Source organism: Gymnogyps californianus, chromosome 1 (assembly GCF_018139145.2).
Source record: "Gymnogyps californianus isolate 813 chromosome 1, ASM1813914v2, whole genome shotgun sequence".
Lineage (NCBI taxonomy): Eukaryota > Metazoa > Chordata > Aves > Accipitriformes > Cathartidae > Gymnogyps > Gymnogyps californianus.
In genome coordinates this window covers 212,126,185-212,152,340 of record NC_059471.1, presented here as the reverse complement: position 1 = coordinate 212,152,340, position 26,156 = coordinate 212,126,185, and the positions used below count along the sequence as shown (strand labels likewise).

The 26,156-nt window shown below is 36.8% G+C and overlaps 1 protein-coding gene across 2 annotated transcripts in view; it reads right to left on the bottom strand.

The window, feature by feature from the left end:
- Nucleotides 1-26,156, bottom strand: part of UPF2 (UPF2 regulator of nonsense mediated mRNA decay) — a 64,799-nt gene that overhangs the window by 322 nt on the left and 38,321 nt on the right. For both annotated transcript variants that reach the window (XM_050914935.1, XM_050914944.1), the window contains 9 exons: nucleotides 25,537-25,740; nucleotides 24,627-24,902; nucleotides 22,631-22,814; nucleotides 18,617-18,756; nucleotides 16,719-16,823; nucleotides 15,680-15,778; nucleotides 14,775-14,942; nucleotides 9,760-9,901; nucleotides 5,875-5,995 (listed from right to left, as the gene is read on the bottom strand). In XM_050914935.1, the coding sequence (XP_050770892.1) occupies nucleotides 5,875-5,995; nucleotides 9,760-9,901; nucleotides 14,775-14,942; nucleotides 15,680-15,778; nucleotides 16,719-16,823; nucleotides 18,617-18,756; nucleotides 22,631-22,814; nucleotides 24,627-24,902; nucleotides 25,537-25,740 (1,439 nt within the window). The remainder of the gene's footprint in view (nucleotides 1-5,874; nucleotides 5,996-9,759; nucleotides 9,902-14,774; nucleotides 14,943-15,679; nucleotides 15,779-16,718; nucleotides 16,824-18,616; nucleotides 18,757-22,630; nucleotides 22,815-24,626; nucleotides 24,903-25,536; nucleotides 25,741-26,156) is intronic.

Below are 26,156 nucleotides of genomic sequence, written 5' to 3'. Positions count from 1 at the left end.
ATTCTCGTTTAACCTCTACATTTTAAAGTTCCATATTTCTATTATCTGCACAAATTATTAAGACCACCACATCAGACAAAAGAAAGTAGATAATCTATATCAGAACAAGTCCCCTACACAATCTCCACACGTGAATCTGAAATTGTTCAGAAACAGACAGCTGCCTTATCCTCCCAGATGAGATGCTAAAGTACTTAAGTGCACAGCTAATTTGTGAATTTGTTGAAGTACAAGTTTTTTAAATAGTGTTCATTTTTTTGTGCAGTTTAAGGTTTTACTGCAGAAATGTTAGAGGGCTTTCTAGAGTCAAATAGTTGTTTAGAACATTTTTAGAGAGTCGACAGTTGTATCAAAATCTTTGACCATCCCTTGTTGATGAAAAACATGTCCCTACCCAGAAAAAGCCACATTTACTTCTCTTAAGAACATAAATAAGCGTTGAAAAATTACACCAATTTGCAGGCATGTGATTCAACAAGACCAGAGTAATCTAGCAGTAACGCTAATCTAGTATCACTAACTTCAGCACAACTGTCAAGTTACTGTATCTGGGCTGGTTTTCAGTTGATTTCTAGACTGCAAATTAAAATTTAGTAGTACAAACCAAAGGAAAAATTAGACATTTACAATTACAAGAAAGCTCCAGGGCTACACACCCAAGTCTTTTACCATGTAAACAACACAGTTCATGTTTCTTTACATTAGTGCATAAGCCTCAAGCATTTGTTGAACAGTGATTTAATCTAAACCTAGTTTTTATTGAAAAGCTTGCAAGAAAAATGTTACAAGTATGTTAAACTGCACATAGTAACTTCTGCATTTCTTTTAACAGATAAAGCTTTCACAGGAATTGTGTGTGTGTGTTCACGTATCAGACCGTGAGGTGACTTGATTCCACAGTAATGAATGCAGTAACAGAGATTACAGACATATTGTACCTTAATATGGGTTGGAGAGAAATTTCAACAAATGTAAAGGTGTTTAGACTCATTCTAAACACGTTACTACTGCTGGTGTGACTAACTTCTTGACAGCAAAATTGGAAATTACATTCTGTAGAACGTTAACCTAGCCATTTTGTATTGAAAAAATGTAGTACTGGATTTTAAATAGCTGTTATCAATTTAGCTGTGCAAGAATATATTCTCTGGAACAATCATATTTCAGAGCGTGTGTTTCTGGACTAATACAATACTAAGGGCCTTGGTCATTTCCTAACAAATCTGAATTATCAGCTTCCATACTGTAAACATCACAGATTCAAAAAAATCCACAAAACCTAGACTCACCTAAGTAAGAAAATCTGAAGTTGTGAGAGTTATTTTATATTCTCATCTGTTCACCAAAAATAAAATACTCTGACAAAATCAAATCAAAGTCATAGTATGCAAAGTGGGCTATTATCAGGAAGGTGTTTTGAGGATTGGTAGTTAGTTTCCAGAGGTGCAACAGAGCTGCAGGGGTTTTTGTTTGGTTTATTATTATTATTTTATATTGAAACAACTTTTTTAAACAAAAAGTCTTTATAAATGAGCATGCTAATAAAGAAAATCTTGCCCTCCTTTCCCTCTGAACTGTAATTGTGATCAGGTCTCTCTCCACCTTTGCTATATGGGTTAGACTCGCACCTACATCTGCAGAGCCCAACAAGCACCATATTGCCAAGATAAACACCCGAGGACCTGGCTTTTCTTCTTTCTTTTCTGTTCAATTCCAGTGCAGTCCACCAAAAGAAGCTGCAGGATTTGGACCTCTCCCCCTTCATATTCCTGCCCTGGGCTTTCCTCCCATAAAACAGCTAGAAAGGGAGGCTGGAAGTTCTCTGCTGAGTCTGAATGGCTTTCATGGAAGGCTACACTAGCATGTGTATGTATTAGGGAAAAGGATGTAGTACAGGATCAGGAATGACAACTGAGAAAAGGTTAAGATTAAAATACGGTGAAAAAGATGGCAAAGAGTAAGGTGAACTGAGCTAGCACTGAATTTTTTAGTATTTGTATCTAGAATGTGAAGATGGGAGCCATTTCATCATAAAAATCTCTGAAGCAAGAGCAAAATATTACTGCTGAAGTGATGACCTCTCAGTTTTTTTGAAAGGAAATCAAGAGATCATTGAAAATGACAACTAAAGATTTCAAAAGCAGCATGATGAACCAAGGGATAGATTTGTCAGTTCAAGACAGTGCCACGCCAACACCCACGAGTCTGTCTAGTTTGGGAAAGCGACAATGATAGTCTATGACAATCAGCTAGACTGAGGCTAACAGAGAAACTGGATTTAGGCTGCCCAAGACTTCTGGTATGTCAGTAAGAAGTGAATTCAAAGCTTCAAAATATAATATTGGTCAGTACATCAACTACATAGCGGGTGATGCATGAAGTGTGTTTGTCCAGTGGCTGAAACAGGAAATCATGTTAAATTCACATTTTTCCTTGTTATCTATACTCTGATTTTTCAGCATTAATGAAATACTCTATTATGAGACTACTTAGCTAATAAAATCCTAGCATCCTGTTATTACCTTTATGCTTCATTTTTCTCTATTAAATAGGTTAAAGAGAAGTAAGAGTCAGATGCAAATAGGAGACCTGAAGTTACCAATTAACTTGAATATGATTTAGTTTGTCGGCTTACATCTGCATCCCAATGGGCCTTCTGACACAGACAGGTTCTCTTTCTTTACTATACTTTCAAAACAGCAGTGAGTTTTGAGGTTACTGCTTTTAATAAGGAGAGGTTTAACAAGTTAAAGCACTCCTTCGTAAGGCCTGCTTCTCTATAGACAAATTTCTCACTGCAATTCTTTTTTCTTTCTTGGTAATCAATGTTTTTAAATAAATTTCATAAAACGTGGTTATTTACATTTCACTTTATAAGCAAGCCATTTAGTGGATCTTAATCCTCTTTAAACAAAGGAAAAACACTTTTTTGAAGTGAGAGGCTGTTCTCCGGAACTGTAAAAGAATATTTTCATGATAATCCTATCACCAAAAAAACCTACTTTTGTAAATTTTGTGTTTCCTGAAGGTATCAGTTTAACAGCTTGAGAACCAAAGTTCTCTTTTAATACACAAATGCTACAGAACTGGAGGCAAGAGTGAAAATTGTTGCCTTCCCAGTTCTGCTGAAGCAAATCAAGGAACCCTACTCTTAATGGCATCACAGTACATGTACATTTAAGGCTGGCTGGCCTTAAAAGTCCCAAAAAGAATCTCCTCCTTGCAAGATTAGCAGGTCTTAAAACCTGAAGCTATACAAGCAGGCAATTACAATAAACAGCAATAAAGTCCAATTTTTGATCCATCATTTTGTACATGCTAAACAATAAGAAATCTGACAAAGCCTGTAAATTTCACTGCATTTAATTCAATACAGAAACAGGACATTGATAGATAATAAACACTGCAAAAGATTTCTTGGTTTTTTAAAAAATGCATGCTGTATAGCCACAGCCACTAATTCATTGTTCCATTTACTGTGAGTTTATGACAGGCGAAGGAGGCTACACATTTGTGGGTGTTTTTGTTTTGGTTTAGCATCTCACTAGACCAACACAGAATCACAGAAAAATTTAGGTTCCAAGGGCCCTCTGGAAGTCATCCAGTCCAAATCCTGCTGTGACAGCAGGGCTAACTGCAAAGCAAAATCCAGTTGTTCAAGGCCAAAAACATATCAGAGAACCCAGTGCTGCCTTCATTAGTTTTTGAATCACCTATTACGATAGGTAGATTTGGATTTATCTTTCTAAAAGATTTTTGAAACATGGTGCTTAAGACCTGTTTAGCAACACAAAAGTAAAGGTAAAAATACCAAATCAATTTCTCTACTCTTAACACTACTTGAAATGCAAGAAAGTCCTCATCCCAACCTTATCAGAACCTGTCAGATTGTACATTACAATGGTATCAACCAGGAGGTTTACTTACTCAGATTATCCCTAACCTCAGGAAATTTAAAATAAAGAGTTGCATACCTTAAAGAAAGTAACATACATTACTTCCAATAAATTTGAGTTACTATTGCAAGAAAATAACGTATCAGTCTTCTTCATGTACAAAGAAGAAACAATTCAACTCAGCTCACTCATGATGTAAGTGATAACATCTGTAATTATACAAACTGGTTCTATCACATAGGAAGTGAAAACTTCTCCAAACAGATACTACAATTAATAGCTCAGTTCCTATTTGCTCTCAGCAAATAGAAAGATACTCCAGTGTCCTCAGAATCCATGGGGTAACTTCTTAACTAAAACATGAGGGTAGTCTGGGCAGAGAAACTGCAGTTCACCCTTCAAAGTCAGAAGACAATCTTCAATATACGCTATAAATCATAAGCTCTAAAAACATAGGCGACAGAGAATCTATACCAGAAGTGCTAAGCCATTGGTGGACCCACAGCCTCCAATAAATAAATCTCTGCTTAAATATCTTTCAGTGGGGGTTAAGAAAAGTTACTTTCCCTTACTACAGGCTAAGATGGCTCAACTCATGCATGACTGCAAGCCTGAGCACTGCACTATACAACAAATAAAACATACCTGCTAAAACAAACTTCCTGGTCCCTGCTCTAAGGAGCTTACAGATTAAAAGGAAGAGAGTTTACAGTGAAGTCCTAAACTATATTTTCCCTAAAACATTTGAAAATAAAAAGCTTTCAAAAGAACCGCAGTAAAAAAAATCTGAAAATATCACATCTACCAGTCTGGCTGCTATGTTTAAAGAATAACTGCAGTATGCTCCTCATACAGGTTGCAAAGCATTTGGGAGAGATGACCGAAAGAGAAGACTGCATAGTCATTTACGAAACACCTGCAAGCATTACAGCAATTCAGTGTAACTGAATAGTTTGTATTTCCATGACAGTATTAGGCCAGTGATACGAAAAAGCTAAATGGACAGCACTGCTCATTTTATTGAGTTATATCTGGTTAATTTTAAAAAAAATATTTATTTTAAAATGCAGTCTGTTTTCAAAAAAGTTTGTTGTTTTTTGTTTGTTTTTTAACACAAGCAGTATCTGTATAGGGTCTCAGTGGAGTGGCTGGTCATCAGGAAGTTAGAAAATGCCTATAAAAACATACCAGAAAGAAGCTGGCAACGTTACTGTACCATAGGATTATTACATTAACTTATTTCTAGTTTACAAAGACAGAGCCATAGTAGGTAAACTCTCCCTTCCCACTTGCTGCTCCTATCCACCTCCAAAAATTAACTTGCAAAGAAAAGAGAAACATTTAAGCAGTCTGCATTTCACCTGAAACTCTGTCTATTCAAATATGTGCTGCAGGATTAATTTAATGGTTTATTCTCAAGCTTACTCTGAGTGAGAAGAGACACACAGAGATATATTAAAGCTGTAGAATGACTATTAGGCAATGTGGAATGGCTCTTTTCATGTTAATACTGTTTTTGGTATGCTCTTGCACACCATAAATCCAAAGGTTCTCCTCCCCCCTCCCTACCCTCACTTTATTTTCTTTCCATTCAGGGCTTCAAATACAGAGGTATAGCTCACAAATTCACCAAACTGAAAAAACACAACGGGAATTTCTCTAGATATTTTTGGAGTATCCTCTCCCACCTCTCATTGAGAAAGCAGACTTGCATCTTTTCCCCTATAAAAAGAGGCTCACACTACCAGCCTTTTCACAACTGAAAAATAATCCTCTGGCTTCCAAACCTCTGTCAAGGACATGTTTACAGACACTGTGTTAGAAGCACAAAACACTGCTCAGTATTTTAACAGAATGCTTTAGAATGGAAACTACTAACAAATGCACCGGCACTACACAGATCGTTATCTGTTTCAATTATGAAGGTAATTACTTGCCTAGAACCAGAATTACCACATTTAAAGGAAGATTGTCCTACCTCCCACCAGTTTTAAAGATTAGATCTGCATTAGGTGCTCCCTTCGGATGCTGGTAACGAGGCCGCCGTTCACGATTAGTATTTGCTGGAGCTGGACGCTGTGCCAGAGACTGCAACATTTCTGCAATTTCGTACAGAAGAAAGTTAAATACATTTTCTATGCATCTTTTTAAAGAGGAATTTACACAAGCACATTTCACTGCCATGTAGTAAAAAAAGACACCTTATTTACACTTTGCTATACTTTAGCGTTAACACTCCTCAAGTTATTCCACAACAGCTAATTTTAAAGAAGTTACTAAATTGCATAGACAGCTTTGACAAATCCAAGCTACCTCGTCATATGAACTTGCATTTCCAGATGTTCTTACAGAAGGAACTGCCAGCAATGGTTTTCATCACAGGTGCTTAAAGAAAGGAGCTGTGACCTTTTCTTTCTAAACATATCAGCCACCACTTTCTTTATCAGCGATCAGGGACAAAGCTTCACAGCAGTATGAGAAGCCACAACATTAAACTACCCTGAAATAGTAACAATTGGACAATGTTGCTGCCAATTAAAGACTCAGCAAGAAACCTGTCCTAAAATTAGGCATTGAGAAGTCAGGTATTTAAGTCTGAGCTAGTCATAATAGGATCCTTTTACAGAGAAGACGGGCACCTGAAGAGGGTGACTCAGCTGACCCACATTACACCAGCTGTCCCACGGACGGAGTTTTTCACTTTAGGATCAGTGGGAAGAAATAGGTGGGTGCAGAAGGAAGCCTACACTACCCAGTTTAGCCCCGGACATCCAACTTTTGGGCAGTTTAAGCTAGGTAAGTATTGCATTTTGAAATTTGGTAAAACTTCATTTCTAAAATTTCATTTCATTTTTTTAGTGATAAAAAATGGCTCTGTACCAGGCTAAGTTAATGGTTATTAAGTACCAAATATAGTTACGAATACATCACAGGAACCTCCACATAACCTCTGCCCATATGTTAGCACATCTAACGGAGAGTATTTCTGACAGTCCACCTGTGCAAGAATCTATATTACTCAGCAAACAGACAGATGGAATAAATGAAGGGGAAAAAGTGGAATAAGCTGTTAAACAGATTATGTTTGAAAGTCTGCTCTGTCTGGTTCTCTAATCTCTGGTAATCTCATTGGAGACACATACCCCTCATCTGCTAGAAACAAACTTCTACTACTCTCACAATGACTTGCACAGGGCAAAACTAGAGACTAACGAGATTCTCTCGCCATTTACCAAATGCACACGAAGCTTTCAGTAAATTATCCACCCAATCTTTGAGAAACTGGGAAACTCTGAATGATTTAGTATACAATATTGGTGTCAAGAGTTAATACACCATATATTCACGCTCTGTATACCCCCCTATCAACACCTTGAAAAGGCAAAGCAAGCCATTCAACACACCGACAGTCCATTTTTGTAAACATCATGAAATAACGTCCTTCGAAACAATTCTGTATGCCAGGAGAGATCTCTGTTGGCAATGACAACACCCAGGAAGAAAATAAGAAGAGATTATGGTACATTGCCAGCTAGGTGCTAGAAGCAAGCAATGAACAAGCAAGTGTGTGCATGCCTGTCTCTTCTGTTTTCCACACTGTAGGTGAAAGAAAATACCGGGGTTTGTGAAAAGTCAGTAACTGAGAAGCTGAGTAACTGAGAAGATAACAGAAGGAAGAAATGGCAAGGAAGCACAATGTATTAGCTAGGCTGAAGACATGTCACCCATCTTTGGTTTTAGTAAAGAAAAAAAAAAAATAATCTACACAGAAAAATACTAGTCTAAATTAGAGAGTCACCCAGTTCCTAATATTTCTTTAAATTAAAAGTGTTTGTAATACTAATAAACATTGCTGAAGTATTAAATAGTTATCTGATACTACTTTGAAGTACATTGGTGAATTTTCATCTGTTAGCTACCCTGTGCAGATGAAAAAAAAAACCAAACGTACATGCAAATGTTAGGACAACCCCGAGGCATTCTTCCAGAAATTTTGAGACTTCCTCCTCCATTGGTAACTTCAAAGTTTGAAACAGAAATTTAAAACCAACTCTTTCTTTCAATGGGTACATACCAACTTGTTACAGGCAAGCTGACTCTTCAACAGTAACAATCAACTGCACAAAATCTAAATTAAAAAATAGTTCCAAAGAGGAATGTAATTTGGCCGGTTTAATTTAACCTGATTAAAAGGTCCTTTTTAGTTTGGTTTTACTGTGTATATTACCCAGGTTAATAAAAAAGAATCAACAGCTGTTTTAAAAATGGATGTCAATTATGGAAAAACTTATTTCTTTTGTGTTGATTTTCCTCCTACATGAATGCTTTATACACAGCACTTAGAAAATCTATGAGAAAGTAAAGAAACGCCTATTACTGGTTATCAATTGGTATCAGTTGTCTGATTCATTTCTCTTGGACAAAATCAGTGTGATTCTTTTTTGGATAAAAAGCACAGCTGCTCACAATAAAATCCTAGCTTAAACAGATTGATTTTAAAGATACCAACAAAGTCATATGACAAGGCATAAAACCCCAAATACCCTGACCAGTAAAAAAATCAGAAATATCATTAATGAGGAAACATACAAAAAGTCTGAGAAAAAGCACTTAAATGTCTAATTCTAGGGTCTACTGTTTCTCTTCCTTTTTCACAAGTGGGCTTTATAAGAAGGGAGTGTCTCAGAAAAGAAGTTTTTAAGCTGATTATGATGTTTAATACTAAGAATATATTATGTTACCATTTCAGAGCTCTGAAGACACTCACTTTGGAAAAATACTCCTTTTTACGATTACAAGTTTAGTTCTTATACTATCAAAGTTCTGAAAGGAGTGTTAGATTCCATAGTGTTTTTAGAATTAGAGCTGCTTTAATTTAAATTTGCCATTTCTTGATGAATAATGACCTTTCACTAAATACCTTAAATGAGATTTCCTGCTAATTAACTACTTATACTGTGATTACCACCAGCCTGCAACATCTCTACAAAAAAAAAAATACAGCAAGAACTTTGGAGATATTAAATGGAAATACTAACATAAGAACTGAATACCATCAGTTTTATTGGTCTGGTTTTGTTTACTATCCAAGTAAGCCAAGGAAAGTTGAGTCTGAAAGAACAAAACAAAACAAACCACCCAACAACCAAACACATCAAGTGCAGCAGTTTAGGGGCTATATGATCTGTTGTATTAACTGTTTGCTTCAATCTGTCCAGGTTCCAAAATGCCTGACTTGCATATCTTCAAAAAACAAATTAGATGATATAATTTGTATGAAACCTTCATTCTGTTAATATATTCTTATGCTCCAGATCAGTAGCACTCCTAGAACCTTTAGCAATATGAAGCTGAGGTGACAGTTTTTACTTCTCAAGTGAAGGTTACCTCTTAGTATTTGCCAGTCTTAGCATGACTGATGAGGATTCTAAATACTATCAATATCTAAAATACCTATTAATATCTGAAAAGCAGAGTTTAAGTTGCACAGAATTAATTCCTCTTGTATCCAACTCAACTGTGTCTTGCAGTAATGGAAACAATGCCACAAACATCAGATTAATTTTGTATTATCTTATTTTTAAGGAAACAATCTCAGTTCTTCCCCTTTCCCAAAATAAATGGAAATGCTGACATTTGAGGCCCACTTGAAAACTCCCTTTCACGGAAGAGCTATAAAAACTTCTTCAAGCAGAGACCAGGGAGTAAATAATGAATGACTGAAACTAAAATACAGGTTTTCCATGAAGTATTGCAAATCAATATTCAGAACTTGAACTGCCAATTATCACAAATAATATTTTCTGTAGATCCACAACAGTTCCTCTGAAAACAAAAATTAAATATTTGGTGATTTTCTTACCCTGGTAGTCCTCTTGTTCTTGCCGTTCATTGATATCCAAAGTGAGCTTTTTCATCCTCATTCTCTCCTCCTGTTCAGCTTGCTGTTGGTTCCAATGGTTGGCAGCAAGTTGGGAAGACATTGGTACATTTAGGATCTTAAACTGCAAATGAAAGTAAGCTTTTTAAGTGCCCATCACGGAAAAAAACCAACCACCAAACAATCCAAAATACAGAAGGGTTATGGTTATTTCTAGATTATTGCAATGAGATACTTTCTACAGAAGTTTCTACTGGAAAGTCTGTTGTTTGTTCGTTTTGTTTGGGTTTTTTTTTTTTAAGTCTATTTCGCATAAGGAAGCATGAGAAAATACAAGATACTCAAACCTCCTAAAGACACAGAGAACATACAAAAAAGGCTGATGTACTGCTAAGGCAAAAGACTATTACACACCATATTTATGGGAACAAAATTGATTAACTTTCACCAGGAACACATAACTACATGCTTTATTTCTTATTTTCATACAAGCCAATACCCTCACAGTGAATTACACTGGTCTTGAGATAAAAGCACCACAGCTGGCTCAGAAAGCTGCATCTCCCTCCAAAGGTCTCTCCCTTGCAAAGAGATGAAGCCCCTGAGCAGAATTGCTTCTACTACCCCTTGTGATAACAGAGGAGAAGTGTTCCAAGCATTTCAGATATTCCCAGGCATTCCTTGGCTAGTACTTTTCCTTTTATGAATGATTCTAGCTCCACAGTGCTTCTTATTAGTCTGTAGAAAACTGTGGTGTCAAGTTTAATCTTTTCCTCCTCCCCCACACCCAAACATCCACACTATACATTCAAGACATTATCTGATTTGCCATAAGCTACATTAAAGGTAAGCTTGGTACTGGTCTTACAGAAGTACTCTCTCTGAAAAATACAGCCGAGATTTTTCAGAGGCACAGGGAAGATGCTTTCTTTTTCCCAGTCTCAGAAAATCCAAGTTTTTATTTCCTCAGAAAATTTTTTTTACAATTGTTCCAAAACAGAGAAGTGTGGATCTTATCTGCAACTGAAACAGTAGTTTTCAGAAAGCCCTTAATGCTAAAGTTTGTGAACACATTTAGAAAAATTTCACTTCCTCCTTCAACTGCATGTCCGTTAGAAAGAAATATTTCTGTGATGTAAGTAGGGTAATGCATTTAAGGTTAATCACTCTCAATATTCCACGAACTACTCTGAATCCTGCTGCTTATTCTTGTCATCTGAGATCTATTTCCACAGAAATAGAAGCAGAACAAATTTCTAAGTGTTCTTTTCTGCTACACTGTCAAGAGCTGCAGACAGAAAGATACATTATCAAAACCTCTGTTCAGGAAGTATATAGTAAAAGCAAAATCCTCACTGTGTACAGTTTGTATTTAATGCAATAATTACTAAAATCTCAAGGTATCTATTAGATAGTAGTGCCCCACTAGCAGCAGGTGAGTGCTGAGTGTGAGAAGACACCAAGTACTCAGATGCACCATTTGAAAAGAAACTGGTTGAAACAGTTAAGACAGACTCTTGCAAAGACCTGAGAAAAACCTGGGTACAGTGAAACCCAATCAACTATAAGATTTATTTAAATGATGAGACAAATCAGGCAAAAAAATTGGGGGGTGGGAGAAGAATCGCATATTATATTGAACATAAATACAAGCTTGTTATTAAGGTGTGCAGGGAAGACTAAAAATGAAAGTTCTTGAGATTCCAACAGAAAAGTAAGCTTTAGTTACTTATTGCTGAGCAGACTATGCATGTTCCCAGATATTGTCAAACGAGCTTTACGCAAACTATACAAATAACTAAGCCATTAGCAGCATTTCATGATAAAAATCATTCCTTAGCTTCACCATTAAGCTCCTCATCCATCTCAATATGTCCTTTGTATTTTATCTGTTCTATGGATTTATCAGCTTAATGGGATTGGCAAGTGTTTTCAGACATGATGCTTAAAGTAGAAAAAAGAAAACTGAAATATAGAAGGGTGCAAATGAAAAACAGATACAAAACCAACGGACTGGTAATTAACAAAATATCACTGAGTCACCTTCTCAACACAATCAGACAGTTGCCATCTGAAATCAAATCACTGATGACAATTACTAAAGGATATGATGATTACTGAGCAAACAAAACATTTCCGACTTGCAAATAGTGAAGAAGTATATCAAAAACCTCTTATAAAATCTGTGAGATGGGGACAGAACGTAAGGACTTCACTCAGAAGATGGCAAACTGAAGAAAGATAAAAAATGGTCATTCAGAAGACTAGATTACAGATTTCATAAAAACAACATTGAGATAAAGAACTTCACATTCAAGGACAGACTTGACCATTCCACGGATATTACCATTCTTTTATGGAACCTTGCTAAAAATCTTTCAAATGAAAGGAAATCTTTTGTCTTGGGTATTAACGAAATTTCTTGACACTAGGTGACTTTCTTTTTACTGTCTAAATCTCACCTTAGTTCACACCTACCTGCCATAAAACTTTTTGGACTGTTTCAAAAACATCAGATGGTATTAGACAGACCTCAGCTCTGATCACGTATGATGGCAATATTTCTTTATTTCCCCTTGCTCTCTCATGGCTTGTGGATAAATCATGATGCCATAGTCTAATTTCCAATAACCATGTTCAGTTCTACTGCTACTAGTTTTGTAAGTTTTGTCATACAACTTTTTTGCTACAGCTGACAGGTGAAAAACCCCAGCCATCTATTGCAAGACACTAGTCTACCCAATATCCTTGCTATCGCCTGTTTTTGTAAATCACAGTGTGACAAAAAAGGATAAAATATGGTGTCCTTGTTACTATCAGCCTGCAATGACTATTAATTCAGGTCATATGCTGCTGGTAAATAGCAGTCAGTTGTTCTTGTGTTGCTTCAAAAAAACTAGCTGTCAATGCTCCACTAAAATCTGGCTGAACACTGGCAGGTGAACTGAGTATTTAGTGACTGGACCTCAACTACCAAATATTGACCTCTGGAAGGAAGCACAGCACGTTCTGTTGTCATCAGTAAGTACTTTCTTACAGTCAAGATTTCTAGTTTCAGCAGCACCATTGACAAAGAACACACAGACGAAACCAACTGCTAGCATAGCAAGTGATTAGGTTGATGTAGTGAGGTGGTGATGCTTATTGTTCCAGTGACTGTGCAGATGAGACGTTACTTACAGCCTTCCAGGTTGTCTGCAAACTCCTTTTGACTGTTTTTAAAAAGCTGAATTACAGCTATAACTTAACAGTAAAGTATGCCTCCATCACTTCAAAACACCGTGCACATTCTGCTCACACAGATTTAAAATAAAGTACTATAAGAAGGAATAATTATTTTCTTTTCAACTCCACCTCTTCTTTCCTGCTTATTTTTCTATTAAAACAGACTACTAAGACTTTTTTTTCTGAATACAGAACTATGGACAAAGAAGCCTTTCATTGACTCGAGAACTGAAGTAGTCTATAAAGCAAGTGTTTTCTACATTTCTAGAAACACTGAGAGGAGTTTTGGCAGGAAGAGCCTACTCCCAAAACCAAATATTAGAGGAGGAACAGGGAAAACTCCTGAACAAGTTCTGCTTTCTTTTTAAGCCACATGTCGGCAATATTTTCCCCTCGCACAGAACACGAAGATCCTAAAATTCTTGGTAACTACAGATACTCCCAGTAAATTATCCTGAAAAAGCTAAATACCATTTTTAAAAAATAGACTTCTCTTAAATCCCATGTCAGCCCAATGACAACAGTTGAAATTCCCCACTCAAAACTTCTGTAGAACTTTGTATACAACATTCAAGTTCCAGGAAAACAGAATAACCAAACAAATGTAGTAAGGAAATAAGTTAATCTTCGCTACTAAATGCAAGCATGTATGTGCCCACTCAAATAAGTATCGTCACTTACACTTTCAAAGCACTTATTTAGCACAGCACACACTCACTAGTTCAAGTATTTTATGAGAAGAGACCTTCTCACTTTCTACATGGATTTTTGAAGTGTCTTGCATATGAAGGAAGAGAAGGACTCTACTTCAGGTTTATATAGCTCAGCTGTTACACTACTGTCACAATTCAGGTAACAAAAGTCAAAACAAAGTAATGACACAGATCTAAACACTTGAAAGGTACAGATGCATGGAAAGAAACAATGCCTTGGTTTTGCTTTCCATATAAACTCAGAGACATTCATTTTTATCATCAATTTATACAACTAAAATGAAAAGGTTTCTTTAAAAGACCTAAGCCATGACAAGAAATGCATGTGGAATGTGTTAGGTATTGATTTGTATACTGTGCATTTGCTGACCTAGGAAAATTCAAACATATACTGGAGAAAAGAGCCAAGACAAATACAAAGCTTGGCTGCGTGAAGCAAGGGGCTTATTTGTTTTATCAACGTGATTTCCATTTAAGTTTCTCCAGAGATTCACTCAGCACGTTCTGGAATAGTCCCCTAAAAATGTCTTCAGAGATAATGACTTTTTTTTTTTTTTTTGCAAGTTGAACAAATTCAGCCAAGTGGCAGTTACTTAGGAAACGGAATTTAGCAAACACCATATATCTTGATTTGAAGCTGAAAGTGTTTTCAGAGAAATCTGTAGAATCTTGAAGATTCTGGAATATTCCTTTTTTTTTTTCTCCTTAGTCCTTCAATGTTCAGCAGCAGTCCACCAACCGCATCCGTTCATCTTCCACAACTATATTTAAAATACATGTAAGACATACCACTGTCCTACTGGTGTAGTCGCCAAACGTAATTAGTAATGGTATAATTTAACCACAGAATTTTTCCACATGATTTCTATTAACAACCAAGAATTCCAAGAAACTACATATGGTATTTTCTATGTATCAAAATTAAGTTGTCTGCATCCCCTTCTGAGAAAAGGTTGAAGAAATAAAAAACTCTGACTTCAAAACTTAGAGTGTGACTTTCAAAAAAGTGAAAGGATTTTATTTATTTAAACAATATCTATACCATACATAAACTCTTACCTGCTGTTTGTTGCCTTTTCGTGTTAACATGACAAATGGCATTGTGTCTCCAGACTCTGACTCTCCTTCTCCACCTCCAAGTGGGGGACCCTTCTTGAGCTGACTTTTGAGATGTAGAGGAATAGCAACATCCAACTGATGTACTTTAACAGATTCACCACTCCGTTGCTATTAAAAAAAAAAATTCTATAAATGATCAGATGCTAAAAATGTCAGTCTAGCAACATTCATATTTTCATGATTGAGAAAAAGTTTAATCTTCCAGGAAAACAGAGTAATATATAAATGTATTAGGCTTTATTACATTTTCCTTTGGTTTCCTTGCTTGTGAAGAAGAAAGTTACAGGGACAGAATACTTCAAATTTTGAAGGAATTTTGCATAGCAACCTTTTAAGGAAGGAAATTTAGAGACTTGATTAGACACACTTGAGAACGGACATTCTACATTCAAGATATTTTGTCGCATCTTATTAATGTATTCCTCATATAGGGCTTGCTAAACTCAATACTTAAATATTTACCAGATGTGACTAAAAAAAGGACTTAAAGGTTATGTAAATTTAAATGCAGCTACATTTTAAACATATTAAAACCTAGGCTTGGATAGTGTAGGATAAAGTCAGAAGCCTTGCATAGTATCTTCTGCAGTTATTATTCATCCAGTACAATATATGTCAGCATGTCATATATTCACTGGGCAAACAATACAATTAACAGCTATTTTACTAAAAGCTACTTATCCAAATATGTCAACTGCAGAGAAGAGGCCACACCTAAGAAAAAAATCCATGTTCTTTAGTATGGTAAGCTAAGCATTAATCATTTATTTACTTTAAAAAAAAAAAATCAAATAGAGTTAGCTGTACAGCAAATTACATTAATTTAAGAAAATAAATATTTATACCTGAAGATTTTCCAGCATCATTTTATCCAATGCCTGAATGAAGTCCTCATCTTCTGCACAAGGGACATGCTTAAGTCCTCCTCCTTTAATCATTACTTCCTGTTGCAATGGGAGAAAAACCTTCTATTACATTAGTTCCAGAAATATGAATATTCAGTCTAGAAGTAAGTGGAAAGATATCCTTATTGCTCCCATATCATACATAATCAAAAGCTTTAAAAAAATAAATTGTTAAAGAAAAAAGTTTTCAGCCTGGATTATTTTCTTGAAGAAATATTTCCTGACGTTTATTGCATCAATTATTATGAAGGCTGGCCACTCATAATATTCTGCATACTAGCGTATGTGTACAGATGCATATGTACACATTCTAGATATGGCAACAATACGAAGAAAAGTCTCTATCCCTACCACACCTAATTTAACTCATTTTTCCATTAAGTCCATAAACTTAGATGGTCTTTTCAAGACAAATACTATCCTTCAGTATTTGGAAAGCACAACATGACAAAGTTTAAATTCAGTACCCCAACACATTGTTCTATAATGACCATTACTTTCCTTACTATGTAATTGCAATTCAGGCTCAACCAGATGGGTTCTTTTGCTACAGATGTTATAATCTGTCAATCCCAAATTCGTATTTTTGGAATTTTGCACTTCTTGGTTTGTCTCCTTTTCAGTTTTGAGATCTAGTAGAGTGTAACTAGTTTACCTTGTTGCATCATATCAGTTTGCTACCATTGCTGGCATTGCAAAACCATCATTTATGAAATCTTTTCCAGTCTAGCTACCTGTGAAAGTGCACAGTCCTGTGAAAACATGTTGTAGTAAAGTTGACAGCATAAATATTTTCAGAAGGTAATAATGAAAGTTTGCAAATATAAAAATAAGCTCCAAAATGTATTTGAAAAAAGAGGAGGGAGGGTTCTTGCCATGTTTTCCCAGATATGTTATGAGCAGCATTGGCAAAAAACATTCAGTAAAGAAAACCAAAGATGCAAAAGTCAATTCACTTATCCAAAGCTACAATACATACTGTATTCTCCTCATCGGTTTCATTTTCCTTATTGGAGTCTGTAAGATAATCCGTGTTTTCTTCTTCCTCTTCTTCACCTTCTTCTTCCTCGTTGTCAGAGCCCTCCTGAAATAGTCAATTAATAACTTCTGACTATTTTAAAACAAAAAGACCACTTACATCTGATTCCTCACACACATTTTCTGCACCTTTCCTACCCTCTCTCCATCCAAACCTGTTTAGTTCAGTCTTAGTAAATTTGTTTGTTATGTTTTGTATTTAATGTTTCAGTCTGAACACACTCAGCTTTATCTGACATTTTCACAAACGTACAGCAGAAAACTGGGAGTAGTGGCTGATACACCAGATGGTTGTGCTGCCACTAAGAGGGAACTCAACAAGCTGGAGAAATGGATTGACAAGAACGCATGAAGTTCAACAACGGGAAATGCAAAGTCCTGCACCTGAGGAGCAATAACCCCATTCTCTAGTATAGGCTGGAGACTGCCCACCTGGAAAGCAGCTCGGCAGAGAAGGAGCTGGGGTCCTGGTGGACAACTCACTGACCAAGAACCAGCAATGCACCCTTGCAGCAAAGGCAGCTGACTGCATCCTGGGCTGCATTAGGAAAAAGTGTTGTCGACAGGTCAAAGGAGGTGATCCTGCCTGCCTGCTCAGCACTGGCAAGACACATCTGGAGTACTGCGCCCAGCTCTGGGTACCCCATTGCAAGACAGATATGGACATACTGGAGCAAGTCCAGCAATAGGCCGTGAAGATCATTAAGGGGTTTGAGCACCTGTCATAGGAGGAGAGGCTGACAGAGATGGCTTTGTTTAGTCGGGGGAACAGAAGGCTCGGGGTGGGGGGAGATCTTCTCAATGTGTATAATACTTGAAGGGAGGGAGCAAAGAAGAGGGAGTCGGACTCTTCTCAGTGGTGCCCAGTGAAAGACCCAGAGGCAGTGGACACAAGTCGAAAAATTGCATTTAAATGTAAGAAAAAAAAGCCTTCTTTACTGTGGAACAGATTGCCCAGAAAGGTTGAGGAGCCTCTGTCCTTGGAGATATTCAAAACTTGATTGGACATTGCCTCAGGCAACCTGCTGTAGGTGACCCTGCTTTAAGCGAGGGAGGTTGGACAAGAAGGTCTCCAGAAGTCCCTTCCCCAACCCCCAACCGTTTACAATTCTAACGATACTATTAATTTGTGGGTAAAGGCACAAACCCAGCCAAACTTCAGGAACTTTAATGCTGAAAAGCATAGACTGAAAGAAAGCTTACTAGTAAACCAACCAACCTCAGCATAAGGAGAAAAAGTGTTTCCTATTTCCTTGATGAACTCATTTTCTCATAACACTACCATTATCATGTCAACTTTGCTGTGTCATAGTGACAAGTTAGAATTTCTACGTACATGTCTTTTTTTTATTGGCTCCACCGTTTTTGATTCAAAATATTGGCACAGTAAACAAGGAAGGTTGTTATGCTCCATAAATCTTGTATTTATTCATATTACACAGGCATACTCTGAACACCTGTTACTTTTCCTGCATGACTGCTTTGACATCTAGTCAATACATTTGCTTCTACAACTGATAAAGAAAATTATCTGAAAGTGTTTTCATGCCAAAAGACTGAAGGCATCTTTTTGTTGAGAAGCAGCACATACCCTGAGCAAAGTTGTCAGGTTCAAGTTTCTGCCATAATTTCTCTGGAATAAGCCTCAGACACTCTGTATTCAGTTTCCCATATATATAAAATTGGGATGGAAATATCCTCAGAGTACTGACTGGGTTGTGCATACCCGCATTTCACCGGCTAACTCTGTGACACAGAAGGGCTTCAGAAAGTAATGAGTAACCATAATATTGATTACTCATTCTCTTTATGTGAGGCAAGGTAAATGATTAAGTTCACCTCTTCTTCTGGCTCATTTACTTCACTTTCATTTCCAGATTGTTCCTCTGTCTCTGCTCCACCTTCCTCCTCCTCTTCATCCTCTTCCAGATTCTCTCCTTCCGTAATGGAATCTTTGGAATCTTTGTCATTCACAATTCCTGAAATTTGGAAAAAGAGAAAGAATTACAACAAGGAACTAGAACAGAATTAGAACACATACAACTACTCAAGTTATATGTGGAAGATCACTTCAAAAGTCTATTGTTACTGAACACTTAAACTTCCAACGGGTCATAATATTCGACTTCTGAATGAAACATTTTCTATATAGTTACCTTACTCATAAAGGGTAGTAATTCCCTTGCCAGAAAAGGAGGAAAACATTACGGCAAATGTTTAAAATCTCCCATAGAACAGCATCAAGCAGCTGCACTGTGCAAACTGTTTCAAATTATCCTCAAACTAAACGTGCAACCTTACTGAAACATGCACTGAAATATGAGCACTAAATTACACATGCTCTACAAAACCAGGAGAACTCAGAAGACATCAAGCCCTTGCAGTCTTAGTTCCAGTACTTCACACTACTGTCAATTAACAGTTTTGAAACAGCTATTTTCTCAGCCTGTAATAAACCTTTCTGACTCTTTTCTAATGCTTCGAAGCTGCGCTTGAACCTATGAGGATGTAGGTGCCTATATAAAGTCTTTAGGAAACAACAGTCTCTTCCAAAAGTATTATCTAGTGTGCTCATCCTACTTGCAGATAGGACTGACAGCTCTTTCACTGTGTTTTATTTAGTTCATCTTGCAGTTTTCCTTACTGACCTGCTTGCCACCTCTATCCCTCAAGACATTTTAGTTTACTCTGTAAGCCATCAAGCGTAGCTCCCTAAACCTCTGCTTTCTTTCAATAAGGTATCCTTCAATGTAATACCCTTATCTATACCATTCCCACAGTAGTGAAAAATAAGTTTCAGCTTCTTTCAGTGCTTCAGTGTCCAATTTAGTCTTAGATATAGATGTCAATCAGAACTGTTTTCAGAGAAAATATTTAGGAATTGAGCATGGTTCTGATTCAGGAAAAAATTAAGATCTGTTTTTAGAGAATAGCTGTTGTAAAAATCAAGTCATCCAATGCAAAAAAGAACAAACTTCCAGCACACACTATTGTTCTCATACATGCTTTTAATTTTTTTCATTAATTTACAAAGCCATTTAATCCTCCAGAGGATCGTGGTTTGAGCTAGCAGAAAGCGATGCTGATGCCAGCTTTCTGCAACACAGCAGATCTAAGCCAGTAATTTTTCAAAGATTTTACTAAGGAGTCAATACAGTTACTATGCAGTTTGTCATTCATATTTTGACATTATACCAACCACACTTAGGGTCAGCTGTTAGCGTAAAGTTTTTTGGACAGCAAATGAACACATCAGTTCTGTGCTCGTGGCACTCCTTGTTTGTTCTCTGCCATATGCAAAGAACAAATGCAGTAATACGCAATTCTTAAGCAGAAGTCTAGATTCTGAATATACAAATGGTTTGGGGCATACCAGATTTTTTATTTATTTATTTTCCTCCACCTCCAGATGCCTTTAAGAGATGCAATATGCAGACACACACAGCCAGGTCTCTACAAAAGTTTGACTAAGATCACAAAGATCAGCTTTAGGAGGAAGTGAATTTTTAGAGCCATGCTTAAATTAGACAAAAATCAGAAACACAATGAATGGTATATATGGTTGTATGGTAGTTATTGAGGATTTCAGTTCTGTGTGAACACATGCACACACACAGAGACTTCCTCCTTCACATTCCAGAGGTTTCAAAGCATTCTTTTTTTCCCCCTATTTGTAAATACTGTGCTCTTCAAAATATGTGCTGCTCCGTAATTATGCAAGGGGTTTTTTTGAATCACTCTATATTCTCACTGGTACAAAATCACCAGAGCGGCACAGGAACCAGTAGTCAGTCCCCAATGCAAGGTCTGCAGGCAGCAAGCCACCTCACTGTTCTGCCTAGAATTACACGTCAGACTGAGACAGAGCAAAGCACATCATGGTGTTGAGCACAATACCTTCTCAGTGTTATTGTCCATGGGCTGAGGAACTGTGGGGACAAATTGATCAAGAACTGCAGTTTTACCAGAGCTTTTGCTAAAGTATTAAAAAACTCATTTCCTTCAGATATGCTTGCACCTATCATCATAACCTTCAAAGATCAAAAAGGCAGATGACAACCTTCCTGAGACCACCTTCAAACAGTCCTAATAGGAGGACTAGGAACTATCCCACCCTATACTGATGTTTAATAGCAGGCAAGTAATATCAATATCAAGAAAAGCACCACATTTGCGACACACAGACACACCACAACCCCCTACAGTAAAGGCTGTACTGTTGATGGGCTTTGCTCATGCCAAAACAAACACAATAAAATGTTCTCCAGCACTTGCTTACGTTCAGTGATCGCATATCTCCCCCTTAACTATACCAAATCCAACTGCTATAGTGGTGGTGATTCAGAGAACAGAAGTTCTTATGATTTGTAGAAAGGAAGCACTGAGTATCTTTCAAAAGAGTATTACAGTTTACGTAACTAGTTGTAAATTACTTCTTGGTTATCATTTTGAGAGCACAAAAGCTAGTAATTCAGATCACACCATAAGGAAATTTTTATCTGCATTTCAGTTACTACACAGGTAGTTTTAAGGCATGTCAATTAAACAAACGGCATATTAAAAAAATATTCCTCCTAAAACAGAAGTTGCAACGTTTTACCTGGCAATTACACATACTCATGCCACTAGATTAAAGGATTATTCTTAACAATTGAACTTGTCTAACTAGATGAAGCACTACTAAGGCTCTAATTAACACTTATAAAGTGTAAAATTTACATATAAAAGCTTCTCATGAACAAGCTTGTCTTCAGATAAAAATGGAAGATTAGAAAACAACCCCATTTAATGAGAAATGAGCACAGTAGTATTCAATAATTAGTAAGAACTGATATGTACAAAAGGTTTAAAGGTCAAGATGATGATAGTAGTTTTAGATACACACTAACTAGTATTTTGTCAACTGAGCTGCACTGCAAGCCCAACTTTGTTCTCCTGAAATTAACTGATTTTTAACACAGCAAGATTTATAAACATATATCACTGTAATCTTAGCAGGAACTACAAGCTGGCGCACAACATAGCAGACAGCTACATTTTAAGAAGAAAAAAACCTTTAATAATCCAGCCAAAGCTCTAATTCATGAAAAGGAAATCATCCTCTGGCCTCTACTGAAATGTAAAGCCCATTCAAAATTATTCCAAAGGAAGCGCAAGGCTCAAAGTACCTGACAGTGTTTTAAAAGCAAAACGTGCTCTCTCTTATCATACTCTTACACTAATGCTCACTTTGACACAGCAACTTTAATCAAATCCAGAACCGGGGAAGGAACACAAAGTTGCAAGCAACCAGTCTACCAAAATGACCAAGCTGGTTTCCATCAGTGCTTACCAACCAACAGGCTGCAGTAACTGAGTGCGCAGATAATCCTTGCTTTTTGTAGTAGAGCATGCTTCCTAAATTTTTCTGGTGAAATTCATAGTTTTCTTCCTCATCATTTGCACCATACTACTCCATATACTAATATATATACACACACTCCCCCTCTCCAAATACTACTATATTAACAGTATTCATATTGACCTTTTTTTTTTTTTAAAAAACACTCATAGAATCATAGAATGGTTTGGGTTAGAAGGGACCTTAAAGATCATCTAGTTCCAACTCCCCTGCCATGGGCAGGGACACCTTCCACTAGACCAGACTCAATCACTTTAGAGTTATGGAGATTCTATATGATCTCCATGGTGATCAGAAAAACGCAAAGAAGTTACAAAAATATTTCTATCATGAGAATAAAAAGATCATATCATGAGAATAACAATAGCTACCTATCATCATCATACAAAAGATAATTTTAAGAAATACAGGAATTGTCAGAAAGACCTAACTTCCCTTGCACATTTGCTTACCTAATTTTATTAAGAATTCTCGTTCCAAGTCTTGCACCTGTCTGATAGCTTCTTCCAGAGAATTACAGAGCTTTATCTTTGGTCTCAGCAGTTCCAGTGTATCACTGATCATGTAGTCTATGTCTATAGGAAACGGGTGGTCTTTTGTCCAAACATCCAGACTTTTTTTCCACCAAACATACCGCTATAATACAAAATATTCAAATAAATTATATGCACACTGACATTTATAAACTACTTATGAAGTTTGTAATGCCTAGCCATGTTTGTACAGCAGAAAATGCAAAATATTTCACATCGCTACTCTCCTATTTCATACAACTTTTAGATATTTTGATATCACTAAACAGTTTGATAACATTGGATATCACAAACATTAAGAATATGCTCCTTTTATCATAACGACTGTTAGCAGTATGAAGATTGAGCAAAAAAGAACTGAAAAGAAAGTGCCTTCTAAGGGTAGATTCTTTCTATGGGAGATGAGCTCTTAACAATCGGCCAGCTTTCAATTCCTTCCTCCATATATTTTCAAGAAAATGAACTCCCCCAAAGGCATATTATGGGGAAAAGGGGGGAAACATCACAGAAAATTTTAAAGACTGCAGCTAGTATGAAGTGACTTATCCAGTTTGCTTGATAACAAGTTAGCACATACCCCTTACAATAAAATTGTAAAAAATAAATGCTGGTCTTAAGTGAACCTAATAGTAGAATCTGAAAACAAAGGTGTTGCAAAAATTGCATCTGAAAATGAAGCATGAGTAACAGAATCTTTACTTAAAAGGTGATATGGTCAAAAGGAGCGCTTGTTGAAATTATAAGGTGTAACAAAAATGACGGCTTCTTCACTGACAAGTTTATTTTGGGTTTAAAAATAGGACCGTACCATACTTCAAAACATCATTTTACATCTCATATACAGATGAAGGATATGCATCCTGAAGGTCTGAAATAAGTCATTATCACCTTAATTTTTATTTTTTAATACCCTTGTTCTAGTATAATTTAAAGAGAGAAGCAGAAAAAGAAATTAAGTCCAAAGAGTTTTAGCATGAACTCCATGGACTGGAATTCCCCATTTTCTGAGGAATCCATTCCAGTGTTTACACACTCCCATTATGAAATCTTTCCCCCCCTCTGTTACATCTATTGAGTCAGAACTTCCCTCGCTGCAATCTGTGACCATTACTTCTCACCCTTTCACCGTGCATGCCTGAGAAGTATCTGACAACTCCTCCTCCTCTACAAACACTATTTGCTGAGGACAGCAACCTGATTAGCATTCTCTTCTCCAAGCTGAGCAAACCCACAATGTGAGCACTGAGAGCCTCCTGATCATTTTGGTGACCCTCAACTGGACTCAGCTCAGTTTGCTGATGTCTCTCCTCTCATCTACTAGGGAGCCCTGAACTGGGAACAGTGCTCCAGATGTGGCCTCACAAGTGCCAAGCAGAAGGGGAGGGAAAAAAAGGAAAAAAAATTTCGCTTTCCTCAATCCGCTGGCTACACCCTTGCCAATGCAACATCGTATGCTGTTGGCCTACATCACTCTAATGGTGCAGAACTTAATGTCAGGTTCATACAGTCCAGGAGTCCCAGCTCTATTCCTGCAAAGCTGCCTTCTAGCTAGTCAGAGCCAGGCGGTATTGTTGCGTGGAGCTATTCCATCCCAACTGGAAGACTTGATACTTACCTTTGCTGGAATTCACAAGGTTTCTGTCAGCCCATTTTTCCACTTGCTGAGACCCTCTGAAGGGGGGAACCTAAACCTTCAGTGAATCAACTGCTACCTCAATGTTTTGCAAGTGTGTTGAAACAGTTACATCTACATACAACTGAACATACACGTCACTTTAAAATAAAACTGCTATCAGACAGACAGGATTCTAAAAATTATAGTGCTGGAGAACAATGAGAGAAATATGTAACAGACTGACTTACATTAGCCTGTTAAAGAAATCTACAAAACTGTATAAAATTTAGTTTAGAATACCTGAAAATATACAAGGAAGCAATCAAGTTTTCGTTTGCTGGATCCTCTGTCAAAATACTGCCCACAGGTATCAAGGATAGTACAAACTAGTCTGATTCTGAAAAGATGCTCTGGAGGGTCCAGTGGACTAGGACTACCATCAGGGTTCACACCAAATGATGTGAAAGAGTACAGAGTTCGAAATATTACAGCCGATTCCACCATTCGATAATTGTAAAGCTCCCCCAAAAACTTGGCACTGCTGATCCGCCGTTGGTTAAACTTTGGCTGGTTAACCTTTATCAAAAAAGAACAAAAAATTTCACTTTATCATGCAGACACAATAGAATCTTTGTAAAAGGTTTGCTTTGGTGTTGGTTTGGTTTTTTTTTTTTTTTAAGAAAAAATAGTACCAAAAAATTGATAGAATTTGTTATAATAGAAGACTGTTATTTATGGCTACATACATTACACAAAATTAAACATTAAAAAGTAGTTATGAAAGCCGGTCAACTAGTAGTTATTATAAAGTTCAAATACATTTCACATACACTCTATCTTAAATCTACGATGATTTTTCATTGCCCAGAGAATTCTTGTAATTATAACATCTATCAAAATATGGACTAGTCTCCAAAGTTACTTTGAGTTGCATGAATCTCACTACACTGTGAAAGAATAAATTGTATGCCCTCACTGTGATAAGGGGAGGCCAAAACAACTGTCTTAGTAATCTTTGCAGTTTGTTGGGGTTTTGGGGGGGTGTTTTTTTAATTTAAATAAACCTACTTAAAGCAAACAACTGAGGTAGAAAAGTTATCAGACAAAAATCCAGAATCCAAGTACTCCTTTCTCTAAGCAAGATTATTTTACTGTTTTCCTTTCAACGTAAGTAGATGAGTACAGCTTGATAAGAACGTTCATTTTTTACCTCCATTCCTAGTCGAATATCCTCTAACACTCCATCCACAACATGAATTCCAACATCTTCCTGGTAAAGGACCAACCCTGCTAAGAGGTTGGCTACACAGTGAATACTATTATATTTCACATTCCAGATGTTGATCATACAGCATATAACATAGTCTTTTACTTCTGCATCCTGCCAAGGCAGCTTGCGCATCTGTCTCAGGACCTAAACCAAATTTTAAGACAAGCTTAACATTTTAGCAGGCAAAACATCAAGATACTCACTGTCATCCCATCTCTCATGGTTGGGATGAAATCCCTGTAACTGCCTGCAAGCAATCTCATTCTCTTTTTCAAGCACCCTCCAGTTCTGCCATAGCTACAGAAAACTTTATATATGCAACCCAACTACTGTCCTCTAGCTACTAATCAAGCTGTCCAAATCTGTTCCATAATTTCCTTGCTCTTACAGTCTGTATTTAACTGTAGTCTTTTGTCTCTTACTCTGAAGACAAGATACATAGCACAAAGATTCTCATTTCATTCTCTATTTGTTCAGCACTTAATGCTGTGGAGCATGCAGGTCCATAACTGGAGCGTCTATGCATTACGATAAAAGAAACGAAACTATCTTAACAATCA